A 19,582-nucleotide genomic window follows, 5' to 3' on the forward strand; every position below is an offset into this window, starting at 1 on the left:
GGAGTCACAATGCCACCCTAAATTGCCTCAAGTCACCAAAGGGACACAACCAATATAATCCATGGAGGACTGGGGGTTCCAAGAATTGACTATTTTGGAGGCCGAAATAAGCCTCACTGGTATAAAACTGGCCAGAGACACCCTATTGTGACTGGTCCAGAGGCTCCATGATACGCGGAATCTATTACCTTAGGATGGGCATAGGCCAAGGATCCCAAGGGGTATCGATGGGCCTTTGGATAGCTGCTGTAAACACAAATTGGTGTTACACGCCACGCTCAACCTTTAACCTGCGTCTGTCAGATGATCCTTCTGCTGTGGGTGCTCCAGTTAAAAGACCAAGAGACCAATTGCCACCAGAGTGCGTCACAGACGGCCAGTACCGCCCAGCAATAGGGACTCATCATGCCTTGCCCCATCTCAAAAGCTAAATTCGCCAATTAGGAAACAATCAGGGAAGTGATCAGCAAAACGCACTCGCCTTTTAACAGCCCCATATGCCAGTGCGTAAAAGCCAGTGGGAATGGAGGCTGACGGTAGCCATTACCGTGGCCTGAATGAAGTCTACAACCTCTCATTAAGTCGCTGCAGGTTACCAGACCATGCTAGAACTCCAGATGAATGGAGTCAAAAGGAAGCTAGGGTATGCCACTATTGAGATTGCTAATGCCTTCTTTTCGCATCCCATTGGGGCGCGTCGGGGCCCCCCCACCAACCACCTGCAAAATGTAGGCCACAGTTTGCCCTCTGTTTACCCTGGAGAGGTATTCAGTTATACCCTGGAACGTTTACCCCAGGGGTGGAAGCACAGCCCAACACATCTGCCATGGATGTGATCCAAGCTGGTTTGAACAGGGTAATGCTCCGAACACTTGCCAGATAGTGATGACATTGTAGTGTGGCGCCACGACACAGCCCATGAGGTTTCGCCAAGAATATGGTGAAACAGATAATCCAAATTTCTTTCGAAAGCTGGTTTTGCCATTAAGCGCAGCAAGGTGAAGGGCCCTGCCCAGGAAACATCCAGTTCTTAGGCATAAAATGAGCAAGATGGACGTCTCACATTCCAGCAGATGGGATTACAAAATCCAGCTGCTATGTCTCCGCCCACAAATAAAACAGAACCCAATCCTTTTCTGGGATGAGCATGGGCTTTATGAAATGCATGTCCCCAAACTACAAGCCACATAGTGAGCCCTCTCTATCAGGTAACACGGAAGAAGAATAATTTCTCATGGTGGTCCTGAGCAGCAGCAGGCTTTTGAGCAGATAAATAACAAGAAATAAGCCCGTGCCGTGCCTTGGGGCCAGTACGGACGGGACAGGATGTGAAGAACATCCTCTACACTGCTGCTGGAGAGAAAGTCCCACCTGGAGTTTGTGGCAAAGAGCCTCAGGAGAGACCCGAGGCCGACCCCTAGGATTTTGGAGTGAGCATATAAAGGGGTCTGAGGAGCGCTACACTCCAACTGAGAAGGAGATCTTAGCCGTGTACTGAAGGGTTCGGGCTGCTTCTGAAGTAGTGGGGACAGAGGTTCAGCTTCTTCTACACCTCGCTTGCCAGTAATAAACTGGATGTTTTAAAGACAGGTTCCCTCCACCCATCATGCTACTGATGCCACTTGGAGTAAGTGGATTCATTAATTACTCAACGACGCTCGAATGGGAAAACTCAGCCGTCCTGGAATTCTAGAAGTGATCATGGACTGGCCTGAGAGTAAAAAAATTGAAAACACCACCTACAGTAAGAGGTATCACGTGCTAAAGAGGCACCACCATACAATGAGCTACCAGAAAACGAAAAGAAATTTGCCCTATTCACAGACGGATCATGTCGTATTGTAGGGAAGCATCGCAGATGGAAAGCTGCCTGTATGGAGCCCCACACGACAAGTTGCAGAGGCCACCGAAGGTAAAGCGAGAATCACTCAATTCGCAGAAGGTAAAGGCTGTTCAGCTGGCTTTAGATGGTGGCTGAACGGGAGAGGTGCCAATGCTTCATCTTATATACTGATTCATGGATGGTGGCAAATGCCTTATGGGGTGGTTGCAACAGTGGGAAGATGATAAGTGCAACGAAAGGGTAAACCGTTTGGGCTGCTGAACTGTGAAAAACATTGCTGCCCGAATAAGGAACTTGTTGTAAAGGTGCGCCATGTAGATGCTCATGTGCCTAAAAGTAAGGCTACTGAAAAATAAACAAGAAACATAAAAAAAACCATCAGGTTGATTCGAGCTGCCAAAATTGAGGTGCTACAAATAGACTTGGACTGGCAGAACAAGGGTGAATTATTCCTAGCCTCGGTGGGCCCATGAGACTTCAGGTCATCAAGGAAGGGATGCAACATATAAGTATGGGCCAGAAGACGAGGGGTGGACTTAACTATGGACAGCCTATATTGCTCAAGTTATTCAGATATTGTGAAACACTCGCCATACATTAACAAGCCAAGAGATGAAACCATTTGGGGGAAGGGCGATGGCAAAAGTATAAATATGGAAGAGCATGCAGGTTGATTATATCACCTTGCCACGAATCTCGCAATGGTAAGCGTTAGTGTACTCACCATGGTGGAGGCAAACCACTGGGTGGCTCGAAACATACGCATTACCCCATGCTACCGCCCGAAACACCATATTAGGGTTGGAAAAGCAAATCCTGTGGCGGCATGGCACTCCGGAAAGAATTGAATCAGATAATGGGACCCATTTTAAAAATTCCCTTGTAACCACTTGGCAAAAATCATGCATTTGAGTGGACTTTACCATATCCCTATCATGCACCAGCTTCTGGTAAGATTGAACGATTCAATGGTTATTGAAAAACTATGTTGAAAGCAATGGGTGGGCGGAACGTATAAAATTGGGAGAACCATTTAGCAGAAGCCACCTGGTTGGTCAAACACCTCGAGGATCTCGTAATCGTAATGGCCTAACCAATCCAGCTCCCTACGTACCGTGAGGGAGATAAGGTTCCTGGAGTACACATAAAGAGTGTGTTGGGAAAAACAGTTTGGTCCTTCCAGCGTCTGGAAAGGGCAAAGCTCTCCGGGTACTGTCTTTGCCCAGGGACCTGGGTGCACAGGTGGGTGATGGACAAAACAATGGGAATGTTCAATGTGTTACCACAAGGGAATTTGTTGGGGAGTGCAGCCAATGATTTTCCTGTAAATATACTAGAGTCTAAATAGTTTATCAATTGGTTACAAAGAGATTCAAGAACGGTATAGACTTAAGATAGAAGTGCATCAATGCTTAAGGAAACACTTTTCTCTATATACCTTAATTAGGCATTCTGTAGCAACAGTTTCCATCTGGACTCTATATCCTGCACTGGCCATGCATGTGTAACACACATGACAAGAAGTATAAATCAAAAGGAAATCTGCTATGGTGGCTGGAAAGATGAGTGCACCTTGATTGTCGGGACGCCCCTACCAGCGCTGCCTTTCCCCTCTACCGCTGACATCGTTTTCCTTTTTCTGGCAGTTTTGCCATTTTCTTCAAAATTAATAAATAGTAAATTAGTTATAGAGTTTTGTTCTTCAACTTAGGGATTTGTATGGAATAAATATAGATTGTTGAGAAAAAATAAGGTTGCTGATTATTCACAATATACATATGAGTGTGTCATGTATGTATAAATATAATGTAATGATGTAGAATAAGGGTGGAATGTCATGGTTTATAATTTTGTAATTTTTGCTATCAGTATTCCACATCATAACATCAATATAAAGCATGAATAATTTTAGACTGAAATCTGCCAAACTTATCAGAAGAAGACTACATCTTCCCAGGGAACAACACGATAGGTACGGGACCTGGACTCTATATTAACTCTGTCGCAGAACAGACTGACCTTTTTCGATTCTGGCGTTTCAGGGGAGTGTGTGGGAGCCTTCAGCCGTTCGCCTAGATCACAGTAGGCCTCTCGGTTACGGGACTCATTCTCTCTCCTATTTTGCTTGATTCGTTAGCTCAAATTTCAATTATATTGTATTATATTGTGTTATCCTGTATTTCGATATAGTATTTAGTAAATAAGTGTGCCTCCTTAGATCGTTGCCGCTGTTTTCTTTTCTTAATTAATTTTTTCCTTTCGGCCTAGGGCCCCTCCGGGGCCCACGGCCCCTTCAACAGGCGCAGGGGATTTGTTAGTTCAAACCGTGACAGATTTGGGCTTAATTTCCAAAGAAACTAAGGAAATGACTTGAAATACTTGTCCAAAATGCCTGCCTTTCTGTGGAAACCCTAACTGAGTAAGAAAAGAAACTCTTGGCCTTAATTTTATATCCACAGCATGTGCTCTCCATAGCTCTGTATCTGGAGATGGAGGTATCCCAGCTGTGCACTGGGTAAGAGGAGAATGGACGTGCCTGCAGCCCACCTCAAAATCCTGCCATAAAGGTGTGATAAGCTCCAGGATCGTGACAGCCGAGCAAAGACTGCTGCAACACAGCCCCTGGTACTGGTGAAGGAAGAAAACTGCAACAAGGATGCACAAATGCACCAAAAATGATCACAAAGCCAATTTCAAAGAAGGCAACTGTTATATTCTCCAAGTCCCTTTGCTTTCTCTGGTTGAAGTGCGGAGGAAGAGGACTGAGAGACTGCTCCACCATAAGCAGTGCTCATGGATAAACCGACCTGCTGCGTGCTGTTGCTGTACGAGTAGCTAGCCAAAAGAGGGAGCACAAGTTAAACAACAGAATCATTGCACTCTGCCTGCAGATCTTCAAAGATGAACTAAGAGAGGGCAGGAGGGCAGAGAGACTGATGGTTTATGACTTACAAAAAGCAAACAAACACATATTTCTAAACACTCTGCTTGCTAAGATGCAGAGAGGTGACGAAAACATAATGAAACTGCTTGTAGCTTCTCTGCCCTTTGTGAGCTGTGTTCACATTGAATGTGATGTGAAGTTTAAATACTGTTCTGCAAAGTGCTGGTGATACTGACCTTCCCACCTTTAAAAGAAACAAAAACCCAAGCCTGAGCACAAGTTATTTTAAGATCTGTCAGAACACAAAAGAGAATCAGAGCTGATCTAATGGGGAAGAACCAAATTCCCTGGAGAAAACTGGTTTGTTCTCGTGATCTGAACAAAATGCTTTAACAGTGCCACTGAAATGCCACCTTCCTCTTCTGCAGCTCTGATTTGGTGAGGCAGGCAGGCTTCCCTTCCTGCAGCACGCCAAGCAGCATGCTCACTGTGAGATGGCAGTGCAAAAAAAACACCAAGATCTGGAGCAGGAGGCTGAATCTGATGGCTTCATGTCTGGGCATCGTGATGCTGCAGGAAACTGCAACAAGTGCAACCGCACTGCTGCAATCCTCCAGGAATAAAGTTTGCTTAATGGCCAAGGCAGCACTTGGCTCCTGATATAAAGGGGAGAAGGCCACTGTGGAAAGGTTGGGAGTGAGTCCTTGATGGGGATTACAAATTATAGACAGGCAGGAATCCCAGCAACAGCATCTCGATCCTGCACAAAATACATATCTTAGCAAATCCTCCAGCCTTACATGAAAAATATATTAAAATATATTAAAAAATACATTAAAAAATCACAATCAGAAATAGAAATTTTAACTGCTCAGTTCTGAACAGCTCAGAAATAACAGAGGTTAAAATAACACCTAGATATGTTCGTGGAATCAGGTACAAAGTCAGTCTGGTGTATACACAGGAAATGAGTCACTGTATTCTGTTTTAAACTTTCTCATGCAGAACAGATAAGCGCACAATCATAACGCAACATAAAGTGGACAGAGAAGGGATAAACAGGGTGCAGTGAGCATTCAAGAAGCCAAAACTGTTTTCCAGCCCATCACCAAGAGAAAGGGTCTCTTTCTGGTCCCCTCAACCAGAAGTTCCTGGTGCTCCACATAGCAGCAAATCCCTGGCTGAACATCTGTGCCAGAAGACATCTGCAGTGCTTCATTTTGTTGTCTTGCAGCAATGGTGGGGCCCTTGGTTGTTCCACAGCAGTACAAAGGGATACCTGGAGGTTACTCTCCCTTGACTTCCACATGCCCCTAATCAGTCCCCTAATGAATTAAACAGACACTCAAACCCCCACATTTTTGCTGAAGAGCGCAAAAACCAGATGATGGAAAGGATTTAACAGCACCGAGGCTGCTAAGGAGCTCCCTACCACCTCTCAGACGCCTTCTAGGCTTAGTGCCTGATGCATGGGTACTTTGCAATATGGCCAAGCCAGATGGGAGAAGACGACTAAGCCAACTCTGGGTCCAAGCACTACCAGCACACCTGGGATAATGTCTGTATGGTCACAGTCACCACAGTGGAGATGAACAGGTAGAGTGCTTAAGAGAAGGCAGAAGGGTTGCTGCAGAGTTAGTTACCAGCAGCAAACAACCACCGAGTCTTTCTGGTACCACTGAGAGGAAAGGAGGACCAGAAGAAACCAGGACCCACTCATCTGATGGGAGAAATATGGGTACTCTGCTGCTGTGGGGGATGGAGACATTACAGGAGCCTGTGCATAACTGAACTTCTTGAGCTTGTCTTCTTTGTAAGACAGCAAAGAAGGCACCTGCCAGCAAAATGGGATGAGAAACACAGACTGACTGGAAAAGCAACAGGCAAAGTCTTAATTAATCATATTTTATGGATCGGCATTGAAAAAATAAAAGAACGGTGGTAATTTTAAGCCTGGCATCGATTTTGGCAGAGTAATTCAGTACTCAAAATAACACGTGTGCACAAGTATTTGTTTACGAAACAAGACCTGCATCCCACATGTTAGGAATTTGAACTTCACCTTTTGTGAAAGATGAAGTCAAGAACAACAGTACTGTGCCCACCACATGACAATGAAAACACAAACGAAAAGAAGCCCTAATGTCAACAAGCTAAATTTAGGTGCAGCGGAAATGCATCTCTGTTGACTTCGGAAGAGCTACATGGTTATCTGCATCCTGATTCAGCCTTCTGGGATTAAACAAATGACCCTTTTGTTTGCCTTCATCCTTTTCTTTCTCAAAGTATGTGGACAAATACTTCAATCTGTAGCACTTAAAAATAGCTCTGATTTCTTGCAGCTCAAAAGGAAAAACAACGGAGCGTGCATAAAAACAATAATTACCTCTCGTGTTATACAAGAGGATTTTAATGCTTTCAAGTGACTGACCTTGCAAAACTATGCCAAGAGGAAAATCATCATGACTATAACCCCGTAACCCTTGTACTTCTTTGTTAAGCGGTAAGCAAAGGGCTAGATTTCTCAGGTCCTATGAAAAGATCACCAACGCCAACACCGCTTTGAATCTGAAACCAGCTGTTCTGCTCCACTGGAAATGCAGTTAAATTTGCAAGTATCAGAATAAGAAGCAAATTCTCAGAAATGAGGTGAAGAAATTCAGCTGTCTGTTACGTTGCTCAAGCTGAGATACAAATTCTGGTGTCACTCATCCTGGTGCAAAACCAGAGCAACTCATCTGAAACCAACAGAATTGTTCTATTTATCACATCCATGTACCAAAGCTGGTTTCTGGTCTGCTTTCTCATTAGCAAGCACCTCCAAATATCCAAAAACAAACAAAGAACAAACTTCCTATGGGAAAAAGCCGCCAAGTTTTGTTCTGATAGATGATAGAAATGGTAGATCCCATTTCCACAAACACAGTTTTAACCCGGTATCTTTTCCTTCTGCTTGTTTCAATTTGCTCCTATGCTAGAACAAAATCACAAGGAGATTCACTTGAAAAGCGTGGTTGAAGCCAGTAGGATCTTATGAGGTATTTGTGCTAATTAGAATAGAATGTAAGATAATGAACAGAAAAAAAAAACATGTTTTGCAAGCTGTGTATCATTCGAAGAAAGGTAAAGGCTACGTACAGGAGGTGAGGAAATTTGTGAAAGCTGCAGTAAGGCAGTTAGATACACATTTTAAGTTCCTTTTCATTAGATACGTGCAGATACTAACTGGAAGGAAGACAACGCCATACCTTTCAGAGTCTCCTGCAAGGTCTGTGCAAAGGTCGCTAGCTTGTGGCTGTCGTGGTTCTTCCCCGTGTTGTCCCCCGCTGCATGAGCCAAGGCCAGGTGAAGGTTAACCAGTGTTAGGTCATTCATCCCAACCTGGGGGAGAAGGGAGGGAAATCAGTGAGGTACAGGGCAAGGGAGGTCACAGAGCAAAGATATTCACCTATTCACACACTTTGGCGGTAAGTCCTGGTGACCAGGACCCATTTCACACTGCATACATGTGTTGTGTTTTGTCTGGGTGTTTTGGGAAGACAGCTCTATTTGCACAACCATGGCAGCCCTTCAGTTCTGGGGAAACTGATTGTTGTAAATACACAGTTTCTTTCTACAGCAGTTGCAGAGAGAAGCCGACTCTTTATGAAAAACAGTTTATGCAAAACCAGTTGTTATTAAGCTACAAATAATGGCCTGGTCATTACATGGACTAATTACTGCTCTCCTGTCATCTGCCTTGGCCTGCCACAGAAATTAGTCATGAAACTTAATGTACCTTGAAATGAGCCGCTAGCTCCCTGTAATCTTCTGCTTACTTACTAGGACTCACTTTGTCGCGTGGCACAAGTAACGCGTACTTTTAATCTTGACCTGTTCGTATCTGTTAGAAACTTCTCTCAAAGCATTGCCAGAGAAGTCAAATTCCCTAAACCAGATACAGCCGGTGCAGAGAAGGGGGCTGTACATTCACTCATACATACACACGAGATTGGAAAGAGCCCGTTTCCAAATTGCATGACGTTCTCTTATGTAGGGGCAGCCTAGTGAAAAAGCTACAAAATGGAAACTCAGCACTGTGCCAGCAATGGAAGAGAGATCAGCCTGAGCCTCTCTGAAGCACAATGCCTTCTGTTATGCTTATACTTATCCCATCTCTACCCACCATTTCTGACACTGACCAGAACCACTGGCTGCCTGTTCCTCAAGATTCACCTCTCTAAAAGCTGAACAAGGTGTCAGACTGGTGATTTCTGTCACTCTATCAGATTGCAGGCACTGCCAAAGCTCATTTCTGCAAGGGTCAGTTGGCAGAACTCAGTTACCTTGAAATGTGCAATATACGGGTGAGGATATGAGTGTCTCCCATTGCCATTAGTCTGTACATTCTCCTGAGAAGAAGCATCTTTCAGCTCAATGCCAGCTGTTGTATCCCAGAGGAAACCGGAATATTCAACTCCCTGCAATTAAAGCAAGAGAAAAGTCAACGATAAGATGTTAAAAATGAAACATTCTGCCCAAATAAGCTGCTGTATCTTACATAGGTGGAGCACTTTCAGGAGTGCTGCAGTGGTGGGAGGCTTAGCTGCAGCATCCTGTGTGCATCTTAGGGTTGACAGATGTCCTTCATTTCCCGCTGTTCCAGGCAAGGAAACTGATTCTCCTCAGTGTGGTCAATAATAAAGTAGACCATGTCCTGAGCATCCCTCTTCTGCCAGTGGTCAGTGGTACTCATTTATGAGAAGAGCATAGCAGGGGTGCGTAGTTGCAGGTCTTTCTCCTGACGGCCTCTTCCAAGTACCAGCACATCAGTGCAAGCAATTCTTTCCCATTCCCCATCTCCACACCATGCATGATCTTACAGACTTCTGTCATGCCCATGCTAAAAATACCCAGGCTCATTCAGCCTCTTGGCAAGACATCTGGTCTAGACCTCTCAGCCCTGTCAATTTCTCTGTCTCCTTTCCAACTGAAGTGATTCATGTTCAGGTTTCTACTTCTTTCATCCTAGTGTCTATCACCTTACAAGGTTTTCTTGGACTACTTGAGAACGTGGCATTTCCAGAAAGCTGTCTGCCCCCATTACACCAGCAGCGATATCTAATTCAAAGCCTGTCAAGCATTCCCTCTCATCGCACAGACACAGTTTGCCCTGGTATCACTCAGACCTAGTTAATCATAGTCAAATCCATCTCAAGGAAAAGCTTTCCTTTTCAGCTGCAAAAAAGGAAGTGTTCTACCGTATTCCTCTGAGTCTTGAAAAAAAAACTATGAAGTTTGGCTAAAATCCTTTGGTAGCATCTTTGGCCAACTCATCACCAAACTCAAGTTATGGGTAACCTAAGGGACAGGAAAGGCTTCTTGGCTTTGTGAAGGGTGCTGTAGGGTAGCCAGATTCCCTTCTGTAAAAGCACCTCAAGGGAAGAGTCAGTAAGTAACATTTCACTCTTAATTTGGCCACAGACTTCTCCCACAGTTTGAGAAATCCTTCATCCTTATATCCCTACCAAAGTACAGGGTGATTTGTAGTTATTCTATCCACAGTCAAAACCTTCATAGTTATCTTTGGAAACACAGCTCAAGGAAGAACCGACTTAGTAACCTACATGTAACACAGAAACTCCGAGGCAATTACTGAGAGTTCTTATTATTAAGACAAAAAGACGTAGTGAAGAGAACTTCACACAGCTGTTTAAACTCAGTGCCCTCATGATCTCATATTACAAGAGATCCCAAAATAAAGATTCCATCCAGGAATAAAAATATCCTGAAGGGCATTTGCTCTCTGCATTGGAAGGAGTGTTGTCCTGAATTGCGCATACAGGATACAATGGGAGCCACTTATTTCATAATGACAGCACTCAGACTAGATGAAAGTAGCCCACTGTGTGTTTCATTACAGGTCTCAGCTCCTGTTTCCACTGCACAACAGCATTCATGCTGTAACAACAGCATTGTGACAATGATCCTGTTTGACACCAGCAGCCTTCAGTCTGAGGAGCACTTTGCTCTGACACCTTTTTTAGCACCCTCAAAGGGAAAAGAAGAGGTTTCCCTTGGGATAGACCACCTTTGGCTACCATTAAAGTTCAGCTCCACGCAGCTCTGCTTTGGATACTATCAAGGGTGTCAGGTGCAACCATCACCACTCTAACACAGCAAGAGAATCAGAAGCACTGATGAGTGTTAGGGGCAAAACGAAGGACTCTTTCATGTGCTAACACACAGCCTGAATTCTAGATAAACAGCTTAATAAACAAACAAACAAACAAACAAATAAATAGAATTGCCATCCTTGCCAAAAAAGATTTGCACAATGTTTTGCCTTAAAACAGATGATTAAAAATATGTCCTTAAAAGTTCAAACATAGGAATTAATGTACCTTTGGTAGCTGGCCTGATGGTTTTTCGGAAACAACACCCTTCCAACATCCTCTAGGGCCCTTCCACTTGCGGATGTTTGGCAGCGTCGGCTGGTTCAGCTCCATACAAAACTAGAGAGAGAGAGAGAAAGAGAGGTGGAGGGAAAAGATCATCATTGGAGGCTGGGAAAAAGCAATGCAAATGCTGCATGTAGGTACTGAAAAAATGCCTCAGTTTCTTCTTCAGGCTCCTTTTCCCCAAAGCATTGGCCTGAGCTGTGGAGCTGGGCAGGGGGCTCTGGAGGCAGGAAGCAGCAGTGCTGGCTGCCCTCCAGTGATCCAGAGGGGCCAGAGGAAGGGAGGAGGCCGGACTCAACAGCTGACAGAACCTCTTTGGGGTTTACAGCTCCAGGAAGTGCCTGTGGCTTGAAAGCAGGTTCTAAAGAAACAAGTCTGGCAAGTGAAGAGTTCAGGCTAATAAACGTCAAACAAACCCATGTGCCAAGGGTGGGCTGTGGGGACTGTGAGGGCTGGGAAATCAGAGGAATAAGGTCCTCTGTGTTACAAGGTGTGTGCATTTCAATGGGCAAGTAAAAAAATGACAACCAGAAAACAGGTACCCAGAGACCAGCTGTGCTTGCGTTTACCTCCAAATACACACAACCTAAAAACAACCTTTTCCTGTCTTGGAAGACCAAGACACATTGCAGTTTTTCACTCAAAAGAGAAAATGTTTGGCACATTCTTTAAGAATCTTTTCTGGAACGCAGAGATTTGCAGAAGCTTCTGATTCATGATGCTGAACAGCGATGCTACAGCACAGCTCATCATATGGCTTCAGGCAGGGCTGGACTGATGGACAGGTGACACTGTGACAGGCACAGTAAACCACAGCAGTAACAATTATCACAGAATCATAGAATGGCCTGGGTTGAAAAGGACCACAATGATCATCCATTTCAACCCCTGCCACGTTCAGGGTCACCAACCACCAGACCAGGCTGCCCAGAGCCACATCCAGCCTGGCCTTGAATGCCTCCAGGGATGGGGCATCCACAACCTCCTTGGTCAAACAGCAGAAACGTGGAGAATGAGTTTCCCAATATTTAAATTACTTAAATCAGCACCCATACAAAAAAAGTCAGTAGTTCTGCTGTAAGCTGACACGAGAGTTAACTTATCTCTGGGTTGCAGCTGCCCAGGAGCCAGCACAAAGTGTGTGGCAGGGCTGAGTAATGCTACAGAAACCATCACGTTATTAAAAAGAGCACCTGCAATCACGTAGTTTGAATATTTTGTTTCCTCCATATTGATTTTCTTTAACTTTGCTGAATCAGAAAGACAACGAATAGGACTGTATGGTTTGTTTGGACCAAGTCACCAGCCCGTTCTGGGTACAGTTTCAGCAGCTTCCCCCACAGCAGTTGACTTTAATTGATGCCCAGTTTCCAGGGCCCGCAGGCACACAGGTTCTGAAGCCCTGGCAGCGTATTTGCTTAGGTCATGTTTTTTGCTGAACCGAGAAGCACATTTCTTAAATCATGTTGTTCTGCCTGCAAAGCCCAAACATCAAACAAGATTACACTTTCCCTTGTACAGTAACAACCTACAGACGAACTCATGGCCTATGTAAGGCACAGAAAAAACATTCATCCTCTTTCAAAGTTAGATCTGCATCAATCCCTTTGAGGAGCTGTTTCTCAAGTGGTAAAGAAAAGACTAGAATGGAAACCTCAGCCAGAGCATTCCCCTCCCCCTTCCCTCTCCCCAAATCCTCATAAGCAGAAAAGTACCAGCTTTGTTTTTTCTCACGAGCCTTTCAGCCTGCAAGTTTCCTGAAACAAAATCAGCTTTCTTTATTAAATCCTGTATAAAACCGAGCCAAAATTCAAGCACACACTATGTGCTATCAGCAGCAGAAGGGCTCCTTCACCAGGACCCCTCCAGCATCTCAGTTGCTCCTGCAGCTCAGTATTAGCTGTCCTGGTGAGTGCCTCTGGGCTGCAGGAATGAACTAAACGTGGGCTCTGGAAGCAGTTCTTGAAAGGTGCCGCCCTGTGACAGCCACCTGCTTGCTACCAGCGCTTGGAGCCAACAAGGACCACCATGCCAGCAACTGGGACAAGCCCTGTGGCCTTTGCTCGCCATCAACCCATCATTTACCCAAGCAGGGAGGACCTGAAGACGTAACTGCTCTCTGTTTACCCTGATAAGAAGCTTGTGCCTACTGCTGCCAGCCACTGCAGAAGCAGACAGGGGCAGGAATGAGGTTATGACTAACACAGGGTGGCTATAAGAAGCTGAAGACATGCATGTCTGAGTATAGTCTGAAGAGGGAAAGCAAGGTGCACAGCAAGTGTTAATTGTGCAGTACAGGTGCTAGGGAGCACACTGAACCAGGCATGCTTGCATCCCATGCCTGAAAAGAGGATGCATTAGTCCTTTGAACATTTAGGAAATCAAATGTGACCCAGGAAAATAATGCCTAAGGGCTCAATAAAGTTACATATAATTATGTATTTCTGATCAGCCGGTGACTCCTCTTTGGAGGATGTTTATTTCCACACCCGTATCAGAGCACGGGCTGCAAAGAGGGCAAGAAAATTTAATGACTACACAAGGTGCGTATGAAACTTCTATCAGTTCCTTAGCGTTTCAGATATGTTAAGGGAAGGCACATGAGTGAATATGTTAAATCATTGTGGTGAAAGAGACTTGGAGTACAAGCAACAAAGAGTGAGGGAGTTAGCAGCAGCTGAAAAGGAGACTTTCAGCATCAGAAAGGCAGATATTTCACTGTATTATCATGTCAAAATTCACCACCTTTTCCAAACTGCAGGTCCTGGAAAAATCTGGAAGTAGAAATCTGGACCTGTAATTCAAGTCATCTGATAGAGGGCCGTGCAGTTGTGCCTGGGTTCTTACATAACCAAACATACTGGCAGAGAAGGAAGCGTTATTACGGCTAAAGCCTAAAACAGACTCAACATTGGATCCTTTTCCCTATTGACAACAGTGCAGTCTCAGGCCTTGGCTGTTTGTTTGCCTTTCCCTGAAGCATATCCGTTTCCTGTTTGCAGAAGTAGCCAAACCCTGATCACTCCTGGAAACACACGACATGGGGATGCAGGAACCCATGTGTGGGATGCACTGCAGCCTCCTTTCAGAGGAACCACACAGATAATGCAGGGGAAGGGGGTGGCCCTGTGCTATTATGAGTAATATTTTATACACATCCGTTCGATTACTGCCTTCCAGGAAGACCTCATGGAAGGTTTTGTAAACCTTATCGATTGTGTTCTTCAAGCACTGATAGTACAGAAAGGCAAACAGAACCTGGCAGGTGGATGGAGGCCTGACAGACAGATAATTATTGGTATTTTCAAAGGAGAACAAAACTCCACAGACAACAAAGGTCTCAGACATATCGTCATGGAAAAAGATGGCACTTTCTCCCTTCTGTGAATAACTTTAAAGACATTATTTCTTCATTGTAAAGTGTGATCTGTAGAAGCCAAGTTACAAACTTTAGGAGAAAAATTGTGTGATGAAAGTTAAGATAAGGATCAAATCTATTCAAAATGCCATAGACGCAGAGTTACTCCAGTCAGGGTTATCAGCCCATCTTGCCATGTTAGTGCGTCCTGCTCATGCCACGTCATCTGGACCCATCTTCCATTCTGTACTCACTGGCTCATCCCTCCTAGAGCTAAATCAAAGCATTAAGATTGATGACTGAGTAAATCCAGCCATCCTGCATGCTCTCTGCAAACGTTATCTAATGCATCCCTCAAACAGTTCCAGAAACTCACTGTGAGCAGCAACAGGGGCAGAGCACTTGAGCACTGCCCATCCAGCTGCAGCCTTGATCTGCATCTCACTTCATGCATAAAACTGCACCTACAGGCACCATCACACCACGGACAAAGTTTGTTTGCTGTGATGTATGTAAATGTGCATTTACATACATGCATTTACATACATCTATGTAGGGAAATATGAGCTCCTTCCAGACCCAGTGTGATGCAAGCTGATAGAAGTTTTCTAATGCCCTAACTCCACCACGGGACTCCAGCTGTGCAATCAATTCCTGTTCTTTCTGTTAGGTACAATGAGCATAGCTCAATCTTGGCTGGAAAATGTGCTGCTTCTGCTTCTTACATAGCAGACCAGTATTTCAGAGAGACATCCACAGAGGAAGGATTTCTTTGTTTTAGCTCCTCACTGCCTCAAGCACCACGCTATGGTCTGGAGAGCAAGCATCTACCATGCCACAGCCTCATCATCCAAGCCACGTGGCAACCCTTGTCCTGAATTCCAAACTCTGCTGCAAAGATCATTTCTATGTTCAGTACAGAAAAAGGGAAACCTCCTGGGTTGAGCCAGGCCGTGGATTAGAACCAAACTGGAACACGAGGCTCTGTTCCGCAGCTGCTCTATTACTCACCCATTGTACTCCATGAATGCGCGGGAAATAATTATGCTGATAAATTTAACATTATCTCCGTTATCAAAAGTTTATAATGATTTGTTTCCATAACACAAACCTGTCCCAAATCAAAGCAGATTTATTTATTTATTTCTTCATTAAATGAGGCTTTGAAGGACCGGTTGGGGTGTGATAGGAACATTAGTTTGCACCCTCGAGTTATTTGTTTTCCTTTCTGAGTCCTTATTTTGGAAAAAATTAACAATGAGCTTTCTATGCCGTCCTCCCAGATAGATTACATGCAGCTCCCCACAGTCACTCGACTGCTTAATTCCTTGTAATATCTGAGAGGAAATTACATTCTTTATCCTTGACAATATGATTGAAAAAACAGATTGTAGCCCATAAAAACAGTTCTGGGCTCGTCTTTTAATCACAGTGTTCCTGGGACAACAATTCAGATCGTTTACTGGCGTGTCCTTCTAGCTTCATTCAAAACACTAGTTATTATTGATATAAACAATGTCTTTTTATAGAGTTTGAAAAGGAAGACATGGAAACCTCCGGTGCAGAGCAGAGAAATAACTGAAGGAGGCAATGCAGTAACTTAATGCTGGGGCACTATTAAAGGTGGATGCACGATGCTCAACTACATGCTGTCAAAACAGGGCATGAAACACCTTTCACCAGGCTGTCAATTAATAGGAAGCAATCATCATGTCTGCTTGGCAGAAATGTATGCTGCCTTTTCGCTATGAAGGAGAACATCCATACTGGCCAACTTCTGCACGCGAGCAGTTTTGTGGGTTTTTAATTTCTTGTGTTTCTTCTACAAGCCAACCTCTTTCCTTGTGCTGCATGGGACAGACTTATTTTGCAGAAGACTTTTCCCGAAGACTTATTTTCTTACCCTTAAGAACATTATTTTAAACATAATACCAGAATTAAGGCTCAAGTGCTTGTCAAGGATGGGCATAAAGCCTCACAGTTCCTTCCTGAAGCTCTCTCAAGTAAGTGTTTTTGTCTGCATGAGTGCAGTATAATCATTAACAGCATAATGGCACGCTAAGGGAGCTGATACGCTATAAAAACGAACAAAGAAAAAGCCCTCATGATTACAAGGGTATCTTTTCCCATCAAGCTGCTTTTACAGGAGACGAGTGGTTGAGTTCAAGCACTTTTCCTATATTGCAATAAAGCCGTCTGCTCAACTGGTTGGCTCTGCTAAAATCATAGCTGTAACACAGATGAATTATTTCCTTATTACTGCGCTGTCTGCTGTAAATGTTCAGTTGCTTATTCATTATTCCTTCTTTCCATCTCATTATTTCCAAACAAAGAAGACAAGTTTCATTTTGCCTTCACTTCAGCCATCAGAAAAAAAAGCACAGAGCATCTCTCAGGGAACACACACATCTGCTTAGGGAAGTATTACTGAGATTATTAAGGCAATGAGGCAATAGATGATTATTTTTTTAATATTACAAGCATACTGCTACAGAGTGTGCTTGAAGCAGTAACCAGCATAGAGCTCCAAGTCCTCCACGAGGTGTGCTATTGAATGCTTAGCCAATGCACAAAAATGTACTCCACATTATACCATACCCGCGACAGGGAGGCTGGAACCTAGATGATCTTTAAGTCCCTTCCAACTCAAGCCATTCTATGATTCTACGATCATGGCTAACACTCTAAGAGCCACAGCTTGTGCAGTAATGTTTGGAGAGCTAACCTGTGCATGCATTTGAACTAGATGTGAGGCAGCAGGCAACCAGGAGTCAGTACCTTTCTGAGAACTTTCTTTTTCTTTCATTTTTAGTCCCTGGGCCAATGGTTTTCTCATGCAACTAGGAAGCTCCTGTCAATTTCCACAGCGTGGTGCAAAACCATATCACTGGGACAGTGGTACTCACCCAATACACACAATGAACTGAACATTAATTTATTAGAACTTAGCACAAATAAAAGCCTGCCTATGAAACATGAGACCCAAGAGTGATAAGAACCGGTTTCTTGTTCACCAGTTAAAACCAAACAAATGAATCCAGTGAACTTTTTGCCATGACCTGAGTCTCCTTACCTGCACACAGCCTCGAGCCAAAGGAGAAGCTGTGGGAAGACATTGTGCCGACAAAAAAAGAACAAAAGGGAATGGGGAAATCATACAGTTTTGAATGTTATTTATCAAGAAAAACTGAACAAGCACAGGAGATAATTAGGTCTCAATCCACTACAATGACAAAGTTTACTCATTTCCACAGATGCAAGATATTAGGGTCTTTTTGAAACTTCTGGGATATACAGAGAGGTAAAGATGGACTGTGCTGACATGCATCATGAAAAAGAATAAAGCAATATGTTAAGGAAACTATTCTGACACAAAGGAGAAAGGAACAGCTCTCATTATTATGTCAGTTTGATCACCTCCTCTATAAAGACCTCCAACACAAATAATTATTTACAGGGCATTTTACTTCCATCCGTTCCTTTTCTACTGTTATATTACAGTCTTCCCTGACTAATTTACATCTCTGTTTAGAACAAACATTCTCTCCCATGATAAGAACCCAAAAACAAGGAAGAGAAGAGTAATACAATACGACTCAACCATTACCAGTCTCATTTATTCTTCCCTCAGGCATTGATTACACCACATTACAGGACACTGTGCCACCTTCTGGAAAGCTATTTGTATCTGTCTTGTATCCTATTCCATTATTTATTTCTTGGATATTAGAACATTATCTCAAATTCTTCTTTCCTTCTTTGTTTTTTTGTTTGTTTGTTTGTTTTTAATCTCATAAACTTCTTAATTCTTTTTCACACTTCTAATTCTTGATTCAAGGATAATAATGATTTGACACCGATTCCTCTCTGAAACAGCACATTCTTTATCTAAAGGTTTGTATGAGCCACTGATGGTCTTCTGTCCTCACCCTGCAGCACCCACCCCTCCCATAGAGGCCACGGGACTGTCCTGACCACGTGCTTCCTATGCTGCAGACCACATGTATGGGATAACCTGGAAGAAGACTCCCATATTGTAAGAGGTGGTGTCAACAGTTCAATAGCAGAACATCATGACTCCCCTGAACGCCATCTGATATGCCATTTCTGAGTGAGAGCAAAGTTGATGTTCACATCCGTATGATACATCCTACCATATTTAAGTTTCACAGGGGTCAACCTCTTTCTGGAAGGGGCAGTTCTGAAAACAGACAGTAAATGTGACTGTTTTCCAGTAACTAATTCATTCACCGTCAATCGCCTTATAGGTTTTAATCAGCAGTTCTAAAGAAAAGGAAGATTGCAAGAGCTTAGGACAACCCCTACCCCTCAGAGACTACTGCAACATGCTGCTCTCCAGAGGACTTAACAGCAGTGACACCACAGGATATTTTGGCTGCACGGGCAACAGCTACACTCCAAGTGGTTCAACCTGCAGAGCTCAGACAGCAGTCACATCATCTGCAGTGGGGATGCCAGCAGCCCTTCCCTGTGCTTCCCACAGGAGTCATCGATGACAGCTCCCATGTTTGAGCTGGCCTGAATGAGATGAGCATGGTTTGCTTGCAAGGGCAGCATTTAGGACATGAGCAGCCGCTGAGCATTCTTACCAAGGTGATGAGCATGACAAGTGGCCTCAGGAGACCAGTTGCTTCGTGTGAAGCCGTATTATAGTGCAGCTACAACTAGCAAGTGCACACACGCATGTATTTATTGCCATGCAAGTGAGAAGTGATGTGCTTGTGCTTACCCATGTTACAGGAGCTCTCTTCCAAACACTGCAAAGTTCCTAGGGATAACCTTTCACAAATAAACAACCTGCCTGGCTCTGAGAGGGATTTTATAAAGGACTGAGATTACAATGGGTTTTAATCATGATTAAACACTGATCTGGCTCAATCTACTCAAAAGCAGACAAAAGATAAATAAAAAACCTCCAGCAGATTCATTTCATACTGGAAATTCTGGAACCTCGATTGACGTCAGACTTTTTATGTTCAGATAATATCTGGAGGAAACAGTACCCTGGATCAAGAAAACAAAAGCAAATTTCTAGT

At 43.9% G+C, this 19,582-nt stretch overlaps 1 protein-coding gene across 1 annotated transcript in view; it reads right to left on the minus strand.

Moving 5' to 3' along the window:
- Positions 1-4,169: 4,169 nt before the first annotated feature.
- Positions 4,170-19,582, minus strand: part of EEPD1 (endonuclease/exonuclease/phosphatase family domain containing 1) — a 50,915-nt gene continuing 35,502 nt past the window's right edge. Inside the window, exons 3-5 of the mRNA XM_015855070.2 lie at positions 11,111-11,221; positions 9,053-9,187; positions 4,170-8,108 (exon numbers count right to left, since the gene is read on the minus strand). Of these exons, the coding sequence (XP_015710556.1) occupies positions 7,932-8,108; positions 9,053-9,187; positions 11,111-11,221 (423 nt within the window). The 3' untranslated portion in view covers positions 4,170-7,931. The remainder of the gene's footprint in view (positions 8,109-9,052; positions 9,188-11,110; positions 11,222-19,582) is intronic.

The sequence above is a fragment of the Coturnix japonica genome, chromosome 2, assembly GCF_001577835.2.
Source record: "Coturnix japonica isolate 7356 chromosome 2, Coturnix japonica 2.1, whole genome shotgun sequence".
NCBI classification, from domain to species: domain Eukaryota; kingdom Metazoa; phylum Chordata; class Aves; order Galliformes; family Phasianidae; genus Coturnix; species Coturnix japonica.